Source organism: Sceloporus undulatus, chromosome 3, assembly GCF_019175285.1.
Source record: "Sceloporus undulatus isolate JIND9_A2432 ecotype Alabama chromosome 3, SceUnd_v1.1, whole genome shotgun sequence".
Lineage (NCBI taxonomy): Eukaryota > Metazoa > Chordata > Lepidosauria > Squamata > Phrynosomatidae > Sceloporus > Sceloporus undulatus.
Genome location: NC_056524.1, coordinates 196742489 through 196764846, shown reverse-complemented (window position 1 = coordinate 196764846; position 22358 = coordinate 196742489). Strand labels below are relative to the sequence as shown.

Below are 22358 nucleotides of genomic sequence, written 5' to 3'. Positions count from 1 at the left end.
GTGGTGGTGGTCCGGAATGGATCCCCCACGTAAAGAAAGGGTGCACTGTACTTCCTTTTCAACATTAATTTCTTGGAGGCAAGATTCTTGGTCATAATAGTACTAAATAAAAATAAAAGGCTTACTCCCATGAATTGTTCATTTCTTCATCCCAGTGAAAACTCGATCATTCCAGTGTGATTTTGCACACAGAAAAACTGTTCAAGTCCTCAAATAATTAAATGTACTTAAAAAAATCAAGAGAAAAAGTATCATCCCACAAGACTATTGACTAGTAGACTGCAAAGTCTTTTTTTCTGTGAAGACAGAATTTTATTCAGCATAGAATTCCCATGTATTTGTACAAGCATCTTAGTACTGCTGTCAGAAGCTGACTCATAACAGGAGCGCCATCGATGTAAACGTACTGAAAAACATCAAGGCAGACTTGTCAAATGCAGAAGTGGTAACCTGACAGAATGGAGCTGTAGCATTGTTATTTTTCCATTAAGGGGGGGGTTGTTTCAAGCCTTAGAAAACTTCTACAAAGAAAGCAGTTTTGTGCAGATGATGTGGATTTTTAAAGATATATCACATATGGAGTCATACTCCTTACATTAAGAGCAATTATTTATGTTGCTTGCATTTCCAGGAAGGTACTGCAAATTGAATTTAGACTTCTGCCATTTTAAATGCAGCTACTTTTTATTTGTGAAGGGATCACGTCTTTTACAGAATGCTGCATAAAGTCTCTTCTGACCTCTTGCAATAGACTTATGAGTTTCCTATGACACTAAGGAACTATTTGTATATTTGCAGGTACACCTTGTTCTTGTTCAGCATTATAACTTGACTTGGGAAAACATTAATGAGCCTTTGAATGTTTCAAACAATAATGGCTTGCTGGCAGTGTACACAAAATTTTATTAACAAGAGAGGGCCTTTTTAGCGGTAGTGTCCTAGTTGTAAAATTGCTGTTTGCCAAGAGACTTCCCGGTTGTGTTTTTTCAGCAGATGTTTTGTGCTACTATTTCCCCTGTTTCTGCTTTTACTCTGATGCTGTTTTCAGCTTGCTTTTGATACTCTTCTCTGTTTGTACTGTACACTGCCTAGAGAACTTTTGGTAATGGGTAAACATTGCAGTAAATAAATGAAAATGTGACACTGGAATTTACCTTCTGTTGTTGTTCCTATTACAATGACATTTCCTCTTTAAAATACAGTAGGTCAAGAGTTCCACAGGAATGAAAAATAAACTTTCTCTCTGAAAAAAAATCCTAAGTAAACATTGTTTCAAAACATGTAGAACATGGTTATTCAATGCTATAGATGGCTTATTTCAAGTGGAACAGGGATTTGGTTAGGGTTTCTATTTCCTTTGACTTTTGTGTCTTTGTGAAAGTGAACTTTAATCCCCATCCATAAATTTGACATGAATTCCACATAATACCATATAAACTGAATATTCCTTTTATTTTAGAATATAACTAACTCTAGTGTTCTAGATACAAATTTCTCCTACAAGCTGTCACATCCCATGCTTTCACATCTTGTTCTTCCTCTAAATCAGGGCGTCAGAATATAGTCAGGTGCTATTGAAGTGGGCTTCAGGTTCTATTGAAGTGCAGGTCCTAGCAGCCCTTGCAGACTTCTTGATGGCAAGAGATGATGAGAGTTGCAGTCCATAAACATTTGGAGAGCCACATGATTTCATTTGGATCTGACTGTGGGACACCCATATCTATTTGAGTGACCATGGCCCATTCCGCACGGGCAAAAAGTATGTGCTCGGCACGTACTAGGGTTACAAAAAAGCGTCACTTCCGGATGCCCTAACCCTAGTAAGTGCCGAGCACATACAAAATGTCAGCACCCTTTCTACATGAGCACCTCCATCTTGACGTAGCAGACACTTAGAGTCCGCACGTCGTGGCGCGGAAATGACGCTGCAAGTGGGTCATTGGCGCCTTGTGGCGTCATTACCACGCTGCAAAAAGAAGCCGCTTTTTGCAGGTTCTTTTTCCGCCGCCGGGAGCCCTCCCCGTTTGGAGGCTGAGGCTTCCTGGTGGTGGAAACGGAGGCACCAGCAGACCGCCCTTTTTGGGCGGTCTGTAAAGCGTTCATGAGAAGTTGCAGCCTTCGAGAGAGGTAAAGGTAAACCTCTGAATAAATTTTGCTAGGAAAACCCCATGATAGAGTTGTCTTAGAGTCTCCATAAGTTGGAAATGAACGCACACAACACAGCAATCTATGATGCACACTTCAGCAAATCACACAATTTATTTGCCACCTGCTCTTGCACATAGTTTGTTCCAACTTTGCTGTTTCATCTCTTCTTCCTACCATCCTGAACATGAAGCCAAACCACAGAGATACCTGGTTATCAGTGATAATATACTGTCCAACACATACAGTCGACCCTTCTTATACACAGATTTTTTATACATGGACTCAAGCATCCATGGTTTGAAAATGTTAAAAAAAAATATAAATTTCAAATATCAAACCTTGATTTTCCATTTTTTATAAGGGGCACCATTTTGCTATGTCATTATATTTAATGGGACTTGAGCATCCACGGATTTTGTTATCCACAGGGGATCTTGGAACCAAACCCCAGCGTATAACAAGGGTCCACTGTATTATCCCCTTGTATGGCTTCTGTGGGGGCATACATACCCTAAAGCCTCCAGATCCTGTCAGATCTTGGAAACTAAGCAGGGTCACATCTGGCTAGTACCTGGATAGGAGACCACACAGTGAATATCAGGTGCTGCAGGCTATATTGCAGAGCAGGGCACTGGCAAAACCAGCTCTCAGTAGTCCTTGCTTAAGAAAACCCTATGAAATTCATGGTATCACCATAAACCAACAGGTATATTAAAGACACATGATAGTTCCCAGCTAGAAACCTCTAGCTTCGTTCCTTCCTTGGCTGAACATGGATGTCTAGGTAGTGTCTGCTGCAGAACAGAAATGTTGACCAGTTGTGCAGGTCCACCATGTCCGTATGTTAGGTGGACTGCAGTTTGTGGACTGCGTTCTTAAATACAGACACCATGCACACTGGTGCTGTGTACCCATCTAGTCTTGAGAAAACAGAGTCATGAGCAAGGGTACATATATCTGCCAGATGTGTAGTCACTCTGTGCGTACATATTGATACATTTTAGATATTTTGAAAGTTCTTTATTGCTGAAAATGCTTCAAGAATCTGCAGGTGGTTTTATCCTTGTATTTATAAAGTAACAGTTGCCAAGTTGCTGAGCAGACGTGAAAGCACATTGAATAGGGAAAGTAATAAGAAAAATGACATTTTCAAAGGGCGTAGGGGAAGGAAAATGGAAAATAAAGTTTTGTTCTTGTACCCCTTGGCAGGAACAAGTTACAAAAGGTCCCAGAAGGCTTAGTGTGTTTATGCAGAAAACACCTCTCAAATATTTTCAGTCATAAAGGTTTGAAATATATTACTCACTGCAGCTCACCATTTATTTACTTACTTTATTAGCAATAATTTTATTCACCTTCTAGAATGCATGTTTCCAAGGCTGCTTACATAGATTGAAATGGACAAAAATGTAAATACATATAAAGTTATAAAACATTTTAGCAAAACATTTAAAAAACACAGGATAAGCTCTAGTTAAATTTGTCCTGGCACTGTGTCTTCCAAATGAGAGAATAAACAAGCCACCATTTGAGAAACTAATGGCAATGTGGAATTGGAAAATACCCCAAACTATAAAGGACAGAGAATAACTCCATCTAAGACATATATTTTCCAAAATAGAGTTACTTTCTGGTAGACTTTCTGTGAGCTGTCTTGCTATCAAATTCTCAGCTGGTTAAGGATTAATAAATTTATCACTTAATTCCAGTATATCTGAAATTGAAAAAAGCAGTGTGGGGGGGGGGGGAATAGATCTGGGCATCCCAAGCATACTATGGTGCTTCTCTCTCTCCATGTCTCTGGACAGCTCTCTCAGCCATCTATGGGGCTCTACAGACTGCCCCTAAGGGGCGGCCTACACCTGCCCCTTTTCGCACCAGATCGGGGATGTGGCTACTGCATACCGCAGCCCTGATTTGACCTTTCCAGGGCATGAAAGGGTGCCATACCTGTGTTGCCATGGTTTGGTGGTGCTCCTTTGGTGCTGCATCATATAGACGCAGCAGCGGAGGAGCGCCATGATGCCGCATGCCATGTGGAATGGTGCGTGAAGTCATGGTGCCCTGGGGGAGGAGTTGGGACGTGCATCATCTTGACACAATACCCCAACTCTGCCCCAGGCCAGCCTTAATAGCTGGTCTGAAGAAGGCCTGACTTGGGAAATGTATGGAAGGAATAACTGAACCTTACAGTTTCCATGTGGAGAAATAACAATATGTGCATTCCTCCTCCTGCCATTCAGGAAGAAGCAGGGACACATTGAAAAGGCCTCTAACCTAGAAGATGGTCCAAAAAGTTGCCATATTTAACAAGAGGCACCAAGTGGTCCAGGAAAATCAATTGGGTCATTCTTACATCTCAGTTAACTTCTCTGAGTATTGATTTTTGACTAGACTGGCCATGACATTTATGCCAAGCCCTGACTTTGAAAGGTATCTAGATCCAAACCATTTTGCCTGTGGTGGGGGTGGTATTTCAGAGCATCTACAGGGCACTAGGTTATGGAAGGCTGAGCAGCATTACTGAAAAATTCATGGAGCATTGCAAATACAATTTTCTTCCACACAACTTGCCCAGAAGCTTGAGACTATAATATATTAGTATGTTTTTCCTCCTGAGCCCTGAAAGAGGCATTTTCATTCTTTGATATAATCTCTGTAGTATACATATTTAATTCCAATTATAAATTCTGACATTGTATTAATTTTGGAAAGCTCAGCTCTGAAAGAGTTTATTCAAAGAGCATGAGAGACCTAAACAGAACAGACTTTAGCTGTTCTGTTAACAAACAGAATACCTTCTGACTTTGTGGAACCAAGTTGTTGTCCCTCATTTGCCTTAAAGGGCTACACGTCTTCTTCCTTATGTTTATTTTCCACCATGCCAGCATCCTTTTGAGCACATGGTGTTGTGGCTCATGTGAATAACTTTGCAAAAGAGGAAACAGTCATTAATCAATGTTAATTCAGTGGGTAATTAAGCCAGTGACCTCTGACTTCTCATCATTAGCTTCTGGGTGCAGGGAAGGATTCCACCAGAACATCTGTTCACTGTCAATCCCTCAAGCTGCCTTTTATTTACAAAGAGACTTAGCCTTTATCTACTACCAGACAAACATATACACTCTGTAATGAAAACAGCTAATAAGCTGTCTGAGCTAGTGCTGTCTTAACCCAAGGACCGGGGGCAAGAGCAAACAAGGGCCATCTCTCTATCATTAAAGAAAAGTCCAGTATGGGGAGATTTTGGTTTGTTTACATTTAGTAATGTCTGTGCAGACTCCTCAGCATCTTTGAGATCTGTTCTAAATTAGCAGCATGAATGCAAAGGAAGACTTGGGCACCACTGATGCACCTGGAAATAAGCTCTGTTGGGATTAAGCGTCCAAGAAATAATGTGAGTCACCCAGGTCAATTTGTTGTGGGAGTGGTGTGGGAGCTTTTCTTTCAAGATCTGGTTGCATGGTGCTCAAATAGCAATCCTTGAGAGATATCAAATGAGCCAGTTATGATTCTTTCTTCCCATGGAAGGGCACCAGGAACTAGAGAGGAAGGGTTCACTGTGGTTGCCTTTATCATCAGAAACAGATGAAAAACAGATCTAAAGATACAGATGTAAAAGAAGATATACTCATTACTAACTGAACGTTGAGAGCCAAATTAGTTGTCACAATAGCACAGATAAAGCTGTGGTGGAGCAGGGTGTTCAAATCTTGTTCTCAAAAGGCATATATGTGATAAGGTTACAGGCCTTCCCGCTGCTCATCTCTCTTACTTCTCCCTTAAAGTCAGTCACTTGCCTTTTTTAAAAAAACAATAATGTAATGTGCATCAATTACACAACAAGAAAATGAAGCGTCAATAAATCAAGCTGCATTTGTAAGTAAAAAATAAAGGCCATGGTTCTTGTTAAGCATTCCTGGGGGAGGGAGGCAAAATTACAGCATTGCCCCCCCATAAGTATTCTGCCCCACCAATGAATATTTCCTTCCGTCCCCAAATTTCTACCATTGTGGACAGTGAGACGCTGAAAATAATTTCCAACAAAAACTCTGTATTCACATACCCTTTTGTTTGGATGCCTAACCTGTATTTCTAAATGTTCAACTGATTTTTTAAATTGACATCAATGCTAGAAATTTGGAGAGTGAAGGAAAATTTCATGGCGGACAGAATTGAAGAGGCAATACCCACATTTTACCCCCTTCCATAGCCATACCCCTGCTCCTTCCTCTTTGCCAGTTCTTCCCAATTCCTACATAAGACTTCATGTGCTTTCCAACCCTATGCTTGACTGTGTAATAATTTCAACAGCAGATAAGAACTAGATACATATTTGATCCATGCTTCCTGTTCCTCTGCAAATCCAAAATGCTGTGTTTAGATGCACAGACATCACTAGACCTGCCACATGTTGAGAAAGCTGTAATTTATATGGGAAGCACAGGAATTGTGAGGATCTTGAAAATCCTTTTGCACTGGTAATGTCTGCCCTAAATACTCTAAAGGCACCAGGTTCTTTCTGATCATGGAAGGTAGCAAGGCCAGCTGTGATTATCACTTCATTGGGAGACTGCCAACAAATATCAGATGCTGTAGGCTATATTTCAGAGTAAGGAGTGGACAAAACCACTTCTATTCCTGGCCTAAGAAAACTCTAAGAAATTCATGGTGTCACTAGAAGTCAACAAGTAACTTGGAAGGTGCATTCTCACACAGACACACACACACACAAAACCTGGAGCAATCTTGATGCCTTAAAAAGGTGTCATATGTGTTTCTTTGCATAGGAAAACCTCTTAATTGTATTTTCACAGGTAGTGCTTCTTGTACTTTTAAATGAAATGGAAAAGCTTTGATCAGAAGGTGTTATCAATGGTGACTAATCCTGAGGACAATATACATTCAGATGTATGCCTGTGAGCACCCAGGTGCTGGGGAGTACAAGCAAAAGGATCTTAATGCCTGTTTGTGAACATCTCTTAAGCATTTAGTTGGTCACTGTGGGAATCAAAAAACTAGTCTAGATATGCCTTTAGTCTAAATCAGTATCACTATGTTCTCATTTGCTGTTGTTTGATTTTTTAAATGAGATTTCTACCTAGCCAGTAATAGAGATGCTAGTTTTAGCTTTTGGCTATTAAATTATTTCTGTAGAATAGTCTTTTAATGGAGGGTTCTGTGTTATCCTCATTGTTATGTTTTTAAATGCTTGCAAACTGTTATATTGGTGTTGTTTTAATAGGATAATGTATTTGTTTTTTAAACGTGTTTTTATTATTATGATAGGGCTTTTTTTAAATATTGTGAACCACCTTGAGTCCCATGTTGGGAGAGAGATGGAAAATAAATAAATAGAAATGATCTCTGCATTAAGTTATAAGAACACCATGTGTTCAGGTGAATACAATGCTGAAGGGATGCTCACAAGTGGATCACAGTGCCATTGCACCTTTCTGCTTCTGCTCCCCAGGAACTGGTGTTCAGGGAAGCTATAGGCAATAACATTTTATAAAGCTAAAAGTTCTGTTCAGGTGAATATTTGAGGGCTAAAAGTGGGAGTGGGCTGTGCATAGAAGACTCCTTGCATCATCCTTGCTCTGACTTGCATATTTAGCACAAAAGTCTGAAGGAGGTGCAACAGTTTTGGACCACTGTGCTTAGAAACTTTCCTGAAATTCAGATGCCTTAATGAGAGTTCCCAATTGCTTGGAAACCTCGGAACATATTCACCTGAAGTCCTGTGGAAGACTAATTCAGGCTTTCTTGCTATAAATATGCAAAAGTCAGAATCATAGAATCACAGAGTTGGAAGAGATCAGTTGAACTCCCTGCCATGCAGGAATATACAAAACACTTTTTACAGATGATCATCCAGCCTCTGCTTAAAAACCTTCAAAGGAGACTTCACCACACTTTTAGGGCATGGTTTCAAGATCTTTCACCATTTTGGTCACCCTCCTTTGGTCACCATCCTTCTTGAATTGTGATGTCCAGAACTGAGCACAATATTCCAGATGAGGTCTGAATTAAGTGGTACTATTACTTCCCTCAATCTAGACACCATACTCCTATTGATGCAGCCTAAAACTGCACTGGATTTCTTAAGTGCTGCAGAGTGGGGCAGATAAGGGCAATATTCCTTGGGATATTGGGGTGGAGTAAACATGCACATCTTAGGGCCCACTTCCAATTTTAAGCTCTTACATTCAGGTTGAAGATGAGAGCTAAATGGGGGTAAACATATATGTTGGAGTGGAAGCAGACATGTAAACTATGCTGTAAAATGTGATAGTCACCCTTGTGGTGCATACACACAGAATCTATCCATAATGAAGCACTGAGCATTTCAGTTTCTTTGTTTGTTCATTTAGTATAGTTTCATATATCCACTGTTACCTTTCCTATTTTGTGCAAATTCTCATCAACCTGTAGTCTACTGGGAGTATCTTCAGTGGTTTAACACAGTACAAAGCTCTGTCCAAATGCTGAGTCTTTTTAATGAGACGTACAGAGACACCACATTCTAGTCGTGCAAACTGCCACACAGTGCAGCCAGAAAACTGAGCCATTAAATCCATTTAGACACCTTCAAGCCCAAGAGGCTCCTTGTGTGGTGCTTTTATCAGTTCAGAAGTAACAAAAGCAGCGGTGGAGATCTAGAGGGCCTTCCAACATGAAAAGACAGCTTGGCAGTAGGAATCAAGGCAGCTTTTGAAAAGCGTTCACTTTCACACCTATGCAATTACTATCCTGAGATCCTTCCTTTTAGCTTTTGGTTGAGCCAGCCAATTTACCTTGTCTCAGCTGTCTTGGTGCATTATGTCCTTCAGGTCCTCCTACACTTGCACGCACACCCACCCACCCACTCACCCGCCCACGTGTCCTGCTGAATTGTATTTGGAGCAAGTAAGCAAGGATGGCTTCAAGATATAGGCTGCAAGCTGGAAAGGTCAGGCAGACGAAAGCAGTTGATTGGAATCTTTAACGTAAAGACGTCACGGGCAAGCAAGAGAGTGCCACTCGATTACGCTCGAATGCAAGCAAATGAGTCATCCAGTGATGCTGCTGTTTTTGTAGGACAAGAAATAGAAGGGGAGAAACTATTGGTTATCCTATGCACCAATCATGCTTGTGTAACTAGGGAACTTTTCAGCCGCCCCCCCATTGCCCCCCAAATCTTCACAGAAATGCATGTTAAAAATACATTATTCTGATACGCTTGCACCCACCTTTCTTTTCTTTTATATGATTCAGAGTATTTACATCCTATTTTTCTCTCGTGGTAGCAACTTTTGTTTCTTTTTTATTTGTAACCTAATTATATTGCAAGGTTTTTGCTCTGCATTTAAGGCTTGCAATGATTATTCCATATTCTTCTTGCTGTTGGGAGTAAATTTAAATTACCAAATTTGATAAAGTTACTGTAGTCAACTGTTTAGTACTCTGTTTGGTAACTAATACTTTTATACTTCTGTGAATTCCCTTGGGTGATTTTATAACCAGGGAATAAGGGTATTTAAAAAAGAAAATCCGTGAAATTCAAGACAAGTAAAATTCAAGACAACAGAGAGAGGATGACAAATAAGATTATTTGTGGGGGAAGTAAAACAATCTGTGTGTGTATCAGTAGATAGACATGCAGAAATTTTGAAAGGTGTAGGATGGAATTTGAGGGAGAATGTCCTTACAAGCAGACTCAGAAATACACAGGAAGGTAAAATGATATATTCTGTAAAAAAGGACTGGGGGAAAGGGGGAGCAAAAAGATGAACTAGGGGTTGAGATGTGGATAATTAATTAGACTGCTGCTTAAACAGGTTATTCATATCAAATCTGAAAGTGTTTCTGTCCTTGGAGACATCTTCAAGTCTGATCTCAAAATGAATCTTATGAAGTTTTCTCATTTTGATTTAGGAATTCATTACTTTATATTATTATTGTATTATTAATGGACATTATATAGGCATGGCGTTGTTGTATGTGTGGTTGGTATTTTTACACCACCTTTCAGTAAAAAGCACAAAGGCAGTCTATAACCAATCAAAACTAATAACAGCAGCAGCAGCAGCATCAAAAACAAAACTGTCTCAAAAATAACTTAAAGGACAAAATTTAAAAGATGTGTCTTGATAACTTTCTAAAAAGAGGAATTTTAAAAGGAGGACTAATTATAGCTCTAAGGGAAACACAATTTGGGAGAAAGTCCTCTTGTGCAAGCCTGTCAAGTGAGCCTCTCTAAGTGGCAGCATCCTTAAAACTCACCAACGTTGCCCACCCCAGCTTAGACCAATACCCTGACTTGAGTCAAGAAAACAATTGACAACCAGGGCAGATTTTTTAGGTATCAAAGATAGTATCCCGATACCACACAGAGATCCCAACAGCTACATTTTATACCATCTAAAACTTCCAAATGCAGTTGGCTCCCATAATCACGGATTCAGCTATCCACAGCTTGAAAATACATTTTTTTTAAAATCCAAAAAGCTAGCCTTGATTTTGCCATTTTATATAAGGACACCATTTTACTATCCCATTGTATATAATGGGACTTGAGCGTCCACACTTTGCTATCCACAGTGAGGAGGTCCTGGAACCAAATCCCAGCAGATGCCAAGGGACCACTGTACTTTTCAAAGGAAAACCCACCCAGTACATTGCTAAAGTCTAAATGTTGTGTTACTAAGGCATGGCTAGTGCACTTGACACAGTTATGCAATAATCAGCCCTCTTTATCCACAGATTCTTTATCCAAGGATTCCACCATCCACAGTTTGAAAATATTTTTTAAAAATATTACACAAACCTTGATTGTATAATTTTACATTGGCAAGCTCTGACCCTGTTCTAGCAGGGGAAGTGCAAACCACTGCAGATGCCTATTCACATTACACAATTATAGTACTATTTTCCCACTTTAAATGTCATGGTTCAGTCCTATGGAAAACCGGGATTTGTAGTTTGGGGAGGTGCTGGAGCAGTCTCTCTGGGAATTCTAAATGCCTCTCTTTGAACTGCCAATCTTAGGATTCCCTAGAATTGAATCGCTAAAGTGGAATACCAATGCTATATATTCTGTAGTGTGAAATGATTGAATCTCAACTTCTGAACTAGGCTTCAGGCACCTCCATCCTGTTCCAGTTTAATTTCATCTTGATTACATGTTGAGATTCAAACAGTTTAGTTTTATCCAAGATTAAGCATGGGCAGCATTCAAGAGCATTCACTGCTTCCTTGAAATAAAATAACAAAGTGCAATAATGCTGTGAGTTTCAGAAAAGACAGCAAAACCAGACAACAACCTTCTGTAGCTATTGAGTTGCTCAGACTATTGGGCCATCTTAGCTCCAGTGTTCTGTAGGCCTAGGTTGCAGCTTGCCCTTCTGCCCACTTTTGGAATGACAAGATTAAAAACTGCTTTAAAATGCCCAGGATTCATCATATCGTAATGCAGAAGTCGTTCCCGCACCCAATACTTTATGTTGATGAAAACAAATATTTATTTTCTTTTGAATGGTGTGTGTTTACATATTTTGTGTATGGAATTAGAAAAATAAAAAGGGTGTATTAAAAAATAACCAACACCTTAAGCTCAATATATATATTTTTCTTCTTCAGGAGGTGGAGGAAAGCGCAAAGGTAAAAGCAAAAAATGGAAGGAAATCCTGAAGTTTCCTCACATTAGCCAGTGTGAAGATCTTCGAAGAACAATAGGTAAGGACAGATTTTCCAGGTTTGTTTTTAATGTTTTGATGGATAGTCTTTCATAATACTGGAGGTTCCTTTTAAGGCTGAATCTACACTACAGAAGTAATCCAGGTTGACACCACTTTAACTGCCATGGCTCAGTGGTATGGAATCTTGGGATTTGTAAGTTTGTTGTGGCACGAGAGCTCTCTGACAGAGAAGGCTAAATATCTAATAAAACTACAATTTCCAGAATTTTATAGTATTGAGCCATGGCTTCTGACCTCTTAAATGCATCATTTAAACAGCATACCTCCAAAGTGACCTGAAGCAGCTTTATTTTGGCCTGTCTGTTCAGGCCCATATCTCATCTTTTGTTCTTACACAGGAGGCACACTATGAATGGAGTTAGGCCTTACCTGTACAAACTTTCTGTGCACACCTAGTCGTGTTTAAATGAACCTAACATGTGCTGAACTACTCACAAATTAATAGCAGCAAGGGCAACAAAGGATGACCTGAATTTGTGTACTGCTGTCAAGCTTTACATTCTATAAACTGTCACAAGAGTGGACTAATCCAAGAAGGATGGAAGAAGGAGTAGGAAGTAGGCAAAGGGAGATGATGAATGGATGGATCCATGCATGAATGAATAGACAGATAGATGCACAGAAGCTTATTATGTTAGATAGATAATTGCTGTGATATTTGTTGTGGATCTTAGATTTATGGAAAGTGGTTACAAATGATAAAGAAATGGCTAAGAGGGTCAGCCCTGGTTAGTACTTGGATTGGAGATCATCAACAAATACCAGGCAATGTAGGCTATATTTTAGAAGAAGGAACTGGCAAAATGACCTCTGAGTATTTCTTGCCTAGGAAATCCCTATGAAACCCATGGGTTCACCATAAGTCAACAGACTTGGGCATGCGCGTGCGCGCGCGCACACACACACACACAGTTCCCATATTTACATATCAAGGGTATATGATATAGCACTTTATTGTTTACTCAGCATATGTCCTGCTAAATTAAATAGATCTTATACATAAGTGAATGTGCATAGCAGAGTTATATATTTGTATTCATTAATAGAATCACAGAATTGGAAGAGATCACAAGGGCCATCCAGTTCAAGAATATACAGTCATAGCACTCCTGACAAATGGCTATTCAGCTTCTGTTTAAAAACCTCTGGAGAAGGAGACTCCACCACACTCAGAGGCAGTGTATTCCACTGTTGAACAGGTCTTGTGCAAGCAGTGGTGGCTTAGAGGGGTGCAGCCATCATGTGAATGGGCAAGTGAGAGATGTGTGAGCAGGGTGACCAGATGGCATAATTGCACAGGAGGAAAAATGTAGGGTAATTTAAGTTTCCTAAGGCTTCAGCCTTTGTAAACGAAACAAAAAGATTTAAATATAAAAAATGTCACCTGTAAGAGTCTAGCTTTAAATCAGCAGAATAGCAGAAATGTACCTTTGTCAAACTATGCATCCCTAAGAACTGAGAATGACTCCAAAAACAACACAAGTAGCTTGTAGTTCAAAGAAAAATTTACTAATGACTTTATATATACATAAAAGACATATCCTAATCTAGCTAGTGAATAGTGCAGGTAAAAAGAAGTCTTTGGCGGGATACAAACCGCCATATAGTACGTATTGTATACGTACTAGGGTTAGGAAGGGGCGGTGCTTCCGCACCCCCCTAACCCTAGTACGTATACAATATGTACAAGATGGCGGCGCCCCTTCTACATGGGCGCCGCCATCTTTATGTACTGGACGCATACCGTCCAGACGTGTCGCGGCACCTATGACGTTGCGAATGCGCCATCGGCGCCTCGCGACATCATAGAGGCGCCACAAAAAGAAGCTCCAAAATGGAGCTTCTTTTTTGCTCCGCGCGGGAGCCGCACAGTTTGGCTGCTGCGGCTCCCGCGCGGAGCAAATGGCGCCGTCGGGAGACCGTCGCAAAGTGGTGGTCTGTATCCCGCCTTTATCTCACCATCTTTCCAAAGGAAGTTGGGAGAGGAGGAAGATGGAAAACATGAAGTTCTGTTGAAAGTCTTTAGACAGAATGTCTGTTAGTCCCAAAGGGGGAGTGACCTAAATCATATGGTTAGTTTGAATGAGAGAGAGAGAGAAAGGAGAGGAGAGTTTGAATGCAGGAAATCCCTATCTATCTAAGGAAGGGGAAAGAGAGTGCAAAAATTTTCCAATAACAAGACACTGCAAAATGTAGACATTCAAAAATATAGGACGTTCCAAATAAAAGCTCACTAATATAATTTCATTTCATATGGTTTATTTACAGCTATAGTATTTATACTGTATTTTATTATGGACTCAACCATATTTACCTGATGAACATGTTTGTTAAAATGCCTTGTTGGCTTACAATATACTTATAGAACTCTAAGCAAGACAAATGATTAAAATTGTACTTTACTAGCAACAAACCCTTGATTGGATTTACATTTCAATTATACCTTCCATTTGTCCATTTTGCTGAAATTAAGGAAGGAAACTCTTTGACATTTTCACTGTGTTCTCAAGCAGTCCATTACCTAACATGTTTGCTACTTTTTTCCCTCTGAGAAACAAAATGTGCCCTGTGCTCTGGAGGCAAGTCTTGTCTGCTGCTGTAGACAAGATGTAAATGACAACAGAACTTCAGAAGGGATCCATCCTATCCCCCTATTTGCACTGAGGACAGTCTGCCAGATAGATGCATTTCTCAAAGGGGAACAACAAATGGTGATACTGAATGGGCTTCTTAGTCATGCTCAAAATGGAAAACATTTCCTCCTGGATAGAAGGTTGGAATGCAGGATATGTCCTGGAAATGGAGGACATCTGGTCACTCTTTGCATAAGAATTAGAAAGTGGGGAAGCATGAAAACACAATATTGACCACATGTTGGGCTAGTGCTGCAGCAAGGAAGAGCAGCTGCTGCCACCACCATTAGAAAATGATGGGGGGGGGGGTGCCATAAAGGTGAGCAAATCGGTAGGAATGAAGGAGAAGGAAATGAACAGACAAGGTGTAAATGAATGAGTGAATGAAAGTTTATTTCAAGACCGCTATTCCTTAGAGATCATAAAGAAAGAACGGGGGGTAGGCTTGCCATATCCCGCCTGGGCACGGGACTTTCCCGGTTTGGGGCGGGTCCGCACAGTCCCGCCCCGGTTTGGCCCCGCCCCCAGGATTCCCCCCCAGCGAGGCCCTGGAGGCGGCTCCGCGATCGCAGAGTCCTCCAAGGCCTCGCTGGGGCTTGGGAGACACTGTCTCCCAGGCCCCAGGGAAGCCTTGGACAAGGTTTTTAAATGTAGGACCTTTTTTTTTTATTTCCTGGCCAGGAAATTTTAAAAAAAAAAGGTCCTACATTTTAACACCTTGTCCTACATTTTTCCCGGTTTGGAGGTCCTTGGGGATGGCAACCATGGGGGGGGGGTGGAGAGAAGTGGCACTTGCAGTTCCATAAGAAGTAGAAAGCCAGGAGTTAGAGGAACACCTGGTGAACACAGCAGTGAAGTAAGGTAGGATGGCCTAAGAAAGGAATGGGCTGAGACAACGTAGAGCGAGGGGACTCTTGACAGGGGAACCAGCAGAGTCCCCAGGCCTGGCATGCTACTGCCTGAAAGAGTTGTCTTAGTCTGCCTAATGGTAGGGTCATCCCTTTCATGGGCTGCAGCCTCCTTCAAAGTATGGACTGTTTCTTTAGATGTTAGGTTCTTATATACATGCTTGGGTGGGAGGATGTCATTAGTGGGGCGAGAGGGAACTGAAATGCAAAAAGTACAAAGTTATGATCATCATAACATTGAGCAGTAGTACGGTGGTGGAATAGACCTCCCAGCACATATGAGCTGATTAACACATTTACAGTGATAAATATTTCAATAGGGCAAAGACAGTTAAACCAGAATATTTTCTACTTAAAATAAAATACCTAATCTGCATCTGTATATTCATTTTGTATTTAATTTGTATTTACTCTGAGTTTCCCCCTGTGAATTAGATGATATTTACAGAGTATCATTTACAGAGCTTGCTGTGGTAGATAGGTTTTTACTATCAGTTGGTTTTTAAAAAAAAACTACAGAGAACAAAAATCTAACATTATGCCACTAAAATTTCCTGTCTATGACAAAATTGTTGCTGCTGATGTTGTACTTGTTAATTTCTGTATTGCCAGCAATGGACACAGATGTTTTGCATGGCTTCTCTGTTAAGGAAAAAGCAACATGGGATATACAGTAAATGAAATAAAACATGTATGTGAGAGTCAGGATGACTCAGCAGAAGCCAATTGAGAACCACACAGGTGTAAATGGTAACACAATTAACAAGTCCTGAGTGCCAAGGACAAGAAATGTAAAGTGGGTAATTGGACACACCTGACAATTGTTAAGTGGTCAAGGCTGAGATGATGAAATCATTAATTGTAGGATGAACCAAGAGAACCAATGAGAATGATGTACACGCCTACTGGGTGGAAACAGACAACAGTGGGTGGTAACTTGCATTGACTATAATAATGACTATGAATCCCAATGTATTTTGTGGGTTGTAGAGTGAGGAGTAGAGTATTCTTGTGTTGGATAGGTTTTGGAGCTGTATATAGTAGAATAAAGTAGATCTTTTATTTAAGACTACTGAGTTGTCTGGTGTCTTGGGTGAAGCTACAAGAACCAGCTGGATCCAGAAGAAGGGTGAAGACTTCTGTGGAAGCAAGAGTGAGAAGGCTTGGAGAGTTTGTCAGGGTCTTCAGCCTATTCTCTGTAACTCTGCTAAGCTATAACCACTGGCCAAAACTGGTCAGCGCGGTGCACAACCAGGTGGTGAGTTCAAGCCAGAGGTGAAGAGCTACAACTCCCATCATCCCTGACATTCTCTCCCTGCATTTATCCCCACAAATACCCTGGAAGTTGGTTTGGTTGAGTGTTAGTTGCTAGCCAGAGGTCACTTGTTAAGCTTTGTGATTAAGCTGGGATTTGAATTTGGGCTGCTGTTCCAAGTCTAGTATTCTAACCATTACACTATACTAGCCTTCTCATATCAACACTTACTTTATAAATAGTTTCAAGCCTGGGATATAATAGTGGTTCAAAAATAATGTGGCAGTTAATGTACTTAATCTGCATAAAATGAAAATGTGCACAATATAGTCAATTGGCATATTGTACAAAATATACAAATTAGGCCACCTGAAATTGGAAAACAGGAATATGGAACTTGTACCCAGTGTTCTATGTGCTGAATGCTGTCTGTTTAAAAAGCAAGCATAGAAGCCTTGAGTGCCATTAGTCCATACTAGTGTTCCATTTTGCAGGGAATGCTTAGAGTTGGTGATGCACATGATGGAGGGGCTTTATGTAATGAAAGAAAATTTTGTTTAACTATTAAAAATGGATGCCTTTCTGCTTCAAGAGCAGAATCACTGAGTGGAATCTCAATTTAGTCATACTTAGTATAGGCCCATCAAAATAAATGAAGCTTAAGTCAGTCATAGATAAATTAATTAATGGGGATTCAGACCATTGACTCGTCTTCAGATAGTCATTTAAAATAATGCCAGAACGAAGATGGAAACTATTGTTACTCATAACTTTTCTTGAGGCTAGAGCAAGAGTAATTTTAAATTGCTTCAAGGAGGTAATTGTAAATTTGCGACCCAGAAGACTAATTTCAATAAGCACTGTGCTCCATTATTATTACTATTATTTCCAGTCAAACAGTGAACAGAAGGTCAAAAGCAAAGATGTCCAATTATTTCTTGAAGCACTTGGTAAGAAGAATAGCCTGTAGGGAAAACAAGGGAATTTCCATGTTATCAAAGGGAACTCAGGTTAATTTCCAGTGAAGTTCCTGTGGCCTGTTGCCCAGCATGTTTAGTCAGTAAACATGGAGAAAGATGCTTATTTTGTGGTAGTGAGAAAGTCATATTTTATTTGCAAAAGCCCACAGGAAGACAAACAACAACAATAACAACTCTCTCCCTATCAAACAAACATCTTTTTGCTGGATGCTTACTTGATTCAAATACTGCAAAACTAATGTTGGTGGTGGTGCAAGTTAAAAGGCTTGCACCAGTTTACTATGAAATTCGATCCCCATCAAAGCACTTCCCACCATCTTGAAATAGTTTTGCAGCCCAGAGGTTGATAAAAACAGGTCCAAATTGTTTTGCTGCCTGAGTCAAAGGACAATATGGTGACGATGTTCATCTCCTCCTTCCATGTACAGCAGCTGCTCAGATTAGTAGTGATTAGCAGCTTCCTTTACACTCCAGAAGCCAGATCATATGGCATATACACCTTTGTACCCTTCAAACCTCACTGCAATCCTCATTGTTACTCCACTGCATGAGGGAGCATCTTCACCCTACCTGAACAAAAGTCAGACTAACATCTACTGGTAGATTGTTGGATGATCCTGGGTCCCAATTATTTCATAATAGCAGCAACGAAATGGCTTCTCCTCCTTCCTAATTCCTACTGCCAAGAAAATTTGTGTAAACAGAGGTGGATTTTTATGTGCATCCAAGAACTGTGAATGCTGTTTAGGTCTGGTAGTTAAAACAAACTCCTGGGCTCATAATTCTTTAATTGTAAGAGTTTTTCCCCTTGCATCAGGCGGGTGAACCTTAGGGTTCTAGTAAAAACTAAACCTCACAACCCTGCAATCAACTCACTTTAAAAAAATAAGATAAAAATCCTTTCTTGGTGTTTGTTGGAACTTGAAAAAATTACATTTGGGGATTGCAGTTCCAGGACCCTGCAGCCAGCAGAGACATAGCTGACTTGAAGATTATGAGAATTATAGGGCCTGAACAGACAGGCCAAAATAAAGGTGCTCCGGGTGACTTTGGAGGTATGCTGTTTAAATGACACACACATCTTAAAAGGCCAGAAGCTGCGCCAAAGCTGCGCTCCAGTCCTTAGGACTGGAGCATGGCTTTGGCATGGCATGCGGCCTCTTAGGATGCACGCATCATTTAAATAGCATACCTCCAAAGTCACTCGAAGCAGCTTTATTTTGGCCTCTCTGTTTGGGCCCACGGTCCCCAAAAGTAACTTTTCCAGGCTCTGGTTGATAGCTTTGATGTTCCATAGCTCTTGCCTCACCTCACCTCCTCTGCAGTGGGAGGAAGAAATTCTGCACATGTCTTGAGTAAGCATCATGGGATTATGAAACAAATGCAGGCCATCCCTAGTTTTACCTTGATGACTTCATTGTGTGCTACTACCCTTGCTTCTTCATGTTTTAGTCTCAAGAAGGGGAGACAGATTTATACTTGGTCATTTCCTACTGAGAACAACTTGCATTAAGAAGAGTTGGTAGATTATTAAAAACCATGAATTGAATTGCAAGAGGCATTAACTCTGAGCTACTTGTGTTGGTAATACAGAAGAAATTAAGTAAATCAGTGAGTTATTTGACCATCCAGATGAGTCAAATATGTCTGGAGGGTGTGGTATATTTTTTTAGTTCTCAGAGTTTTTCAAAATATTCTAGGAGCCCTGGTGGCGCAGTGGTTAAATGCCTGTACTGCAGCCATTCACTCAAAACCACAAGGTTGCGAGTTCAAGACCAGCAAAAGGGCCCAAGCTCGACTCAGGCTTGCATCCTTCCGAGGTCGCTAAAATGAGTACCCAGACTGTTGGGGGCAAATTAGCTTACTTGCTAATTAGCTTACTTGCTGTTCACCGCTATGATCTTTGGAATAGCGGTATATAAATAAAACAAATTATTATTAAATTATTAGTGTCACCACTGTTGTCTGGCAATTCCCAGTACCAGCTGCAACATTTTATTTCTACCTTCAAGTGGCTTTCTTTTAAATTCCAAGACATGTTGCAACAATTTTTAAAAGATTTTCCTTGGACAGTTTTTCTTTTTAAAAAAATCTTGCAAAAAGTGAGATGAAAGGGGTAATAAGAGAAATTGGGGAAAATAAATCACCAGGAATAGGTGATATTCCAATCGAATTACTATAGTCCACATGGCCAGATTCAATTCTAGTGATAACTAATATTTGTCAACAAATATGAAAAACAAAACAGTGACCAACAGACTGAAAGCAATCAATATACATCTCTACCCACAAAAAGGAGATACAAAAGACTGTAGCAATTATGGGAATATAGCATTAATTTCCTGTGTTTCAAAAATATAATAATAATAATAATAATAATAATAATAATAAATTTCCCATGCAAGCAAAATTACACTCAATTTTTTACAACACAGACTCCAATCATGCATGGAAAGAGAAATCCAAGAGGTCAAGGAGAGGAAGTTCAGAAGAGGAAAAGGGACTAAGGACCACATAGCAAACAAACAATGACTAATGGATGACACCAAGGAATTCCAAAAGAAAATTACCATGTGCTTTATAGATATATTAAATCATTTGACTGTATAGACCATGAAAAATTATAGATGGGTCTTAAGGACATGGAAGTCCTGATCCATCTGATAGTCTTGATGAAAAATCTGTACAGTGTGTCCATGTTATACATGGTTTTTAGCATATGCTGAAAGCCGCTCAAGGCGCATGGGGCAGTGCGTCCCATTAGGATGAATGGGGTGCACACCCGTGGCGCACACATGCCGCTGCATACACGAGCCCCATTCACTTGAATGGGACTTGAGCATGCGTGGAATTTGGCTTACGCGGGGAGGTCTGGAATGGATCCCCCACGTAAGCCAAGGGCAGACTGTACTTAGAACAAGAGGCCATGATTACAACAAAATACAGAGGAACATAATGGTTCACAATTGTCAAGGGGCTCAGGCAAGGCTGAATTCTATGACCTGATTTGTTCAACTTGTACTGTATGCAGAAAATATCATATGAAGAGTGAGCTTAGACTCAGAAAAGGGAGGAATAAAAATAGGAAGGCAGAATATCAACAATCTTCTTCTAACTAAGCTGTGATGGAGGATCCTCTTTTGGTCCCCAAATTGTTTATATATTAAAATGTGATCCCATAATTTTTATGTGAACATACCAGAGAATATTATGGCATCTCAGAAAACAAGTAACATGCCTAGATGGCCTTTGTCTTGTCCATTGTCTTAACAAATTTGGTACACTTCCCGCCAGGTGCATGGCCAGCCTGTTCAGTGTTGAATGTTAAGAAAACTGACCTTGCTGATGCTGGGGGGGTTAAGTAATTGCTTTTATTACCCAATACATATAGCTTTAATATTTAGCATACTACTTGAGAGGGCCAAGTTGTAGGCTAGCAGTTTCATTGGTTGGCCTCATTCTGTAAATCCAGTGCCCAATCCCTGACTGACCATGAGATCTAGTAGGACATTCCGCCCCCCCCCCCCCCCAAACATAGCTTGTTTCTCAGCAGCTATCGGAAATGAGTAAACTGAGAGAAATAATTTTCATCTTAGTTCAAATCCTGATTCAAACAAATGTCCTCAGCACCTTTAGAAATCATTTAAACAACTATGTTATTGTGTAACATCTTCCATATTACTTGAACTAGTGTTATGCTGTGACTAAACACTGTCCTTTAGCTATTTTTGGATCTCTTCTTTTAAAATACTTGAATCTCAAAATTATTTTCTTTGAACGCTGTCCCAGTATTGGACAAAATGTGGAGTGTTTTCTGCCATTTCTGTCTTTGGATACATCTGATTTATTGCGATGCACGGAATTAAATGAAAAATGTGTTTTTTTCTTCTTCATACCATCAGAGAAAAGCAAGCCATTTTATGCATCTACAGAGACTGAAAACACTGAAAGATGTACAGTGCCTGTACTTGATAGCTTCCAGGACTTTAAGGGGCCACAAGGGAAATGAGCTGAAATGATCTCAGCCCATGTTCTATTTACAGAATTTATTTCACAAAAGTTAATCCATTAAGGATTACCTTGGCAGTGGCAAACTAGAGAGAAACCAAGAAAGTTGTTGCTCCTTTTCCATAAAGGTCAGGGGACAAAATCCCCACCAATCCCACCCTGCACAAAACTAGAAGACCCATATTTGACCTGTTTTCACAACTGAAGCCAGTAGTATTACCACTAAGTAGTTTACTTTATTTTATTTGTGGTCAAGAGTTGTAAATTGCCTGCACTGAATTCCACATGCAACGTGAATGATATGACATAAGCTGAATTTCTTCCAAAATAAAGTACAATCACAGGGAAAAAATGACTTGCTTTGAAGGAGTGTGTGGAGTTATAATTGAGAGTTTCACAGTTTGCCATGATTTTATTGGGTAATACTAAGTTATTAACTCCAGTTAGTACTTATACAGAGGTTAGGATCCAATAGTGCCAAGGTGGTTGCTCAACCACCGGATTATGGTGAACAGGTATTTCTTTCTAGAGGTTGTTCAAGGAGGCACCTGCAAGGTCCTTGTACAAGTATTTCACCTCTGGTCTTTCTTTCACAAGGTAAGATAGCCAGTGAAAATCCCATAGGATGTGGTACCTGATGTTCCCAGCCAGTTATGTAGATCCCACTGATGTTCCCAGCCTCCATC

General features: G+C 40.2%; 1 protein-coding gene across 3 annotated transcripts in view; it reads left to right on the top strand.

The window, feature by feature from the left end:
- GRK5 (G protein-coupled receptor kinase 5) overlaps window positions 1-22358 on the top strand; it is a 244695-nt gene that overhangs the window by 65351 nt on the left and 156986 nt on the right. For all 3 annotated transcript variants that reach the window (XM_042458695.1, XM_042458696.1, XM_042458694.1), the window contains exon 2: window positions 11770-11865. In XM_042458695.1, coding sequence (XP_042314629.1) covers window positions 11770-11865 — 96 coding nt within the window. The remainder of the gene's footprint in view (window positions 1-11769; window positions 11866-22358) is intronic.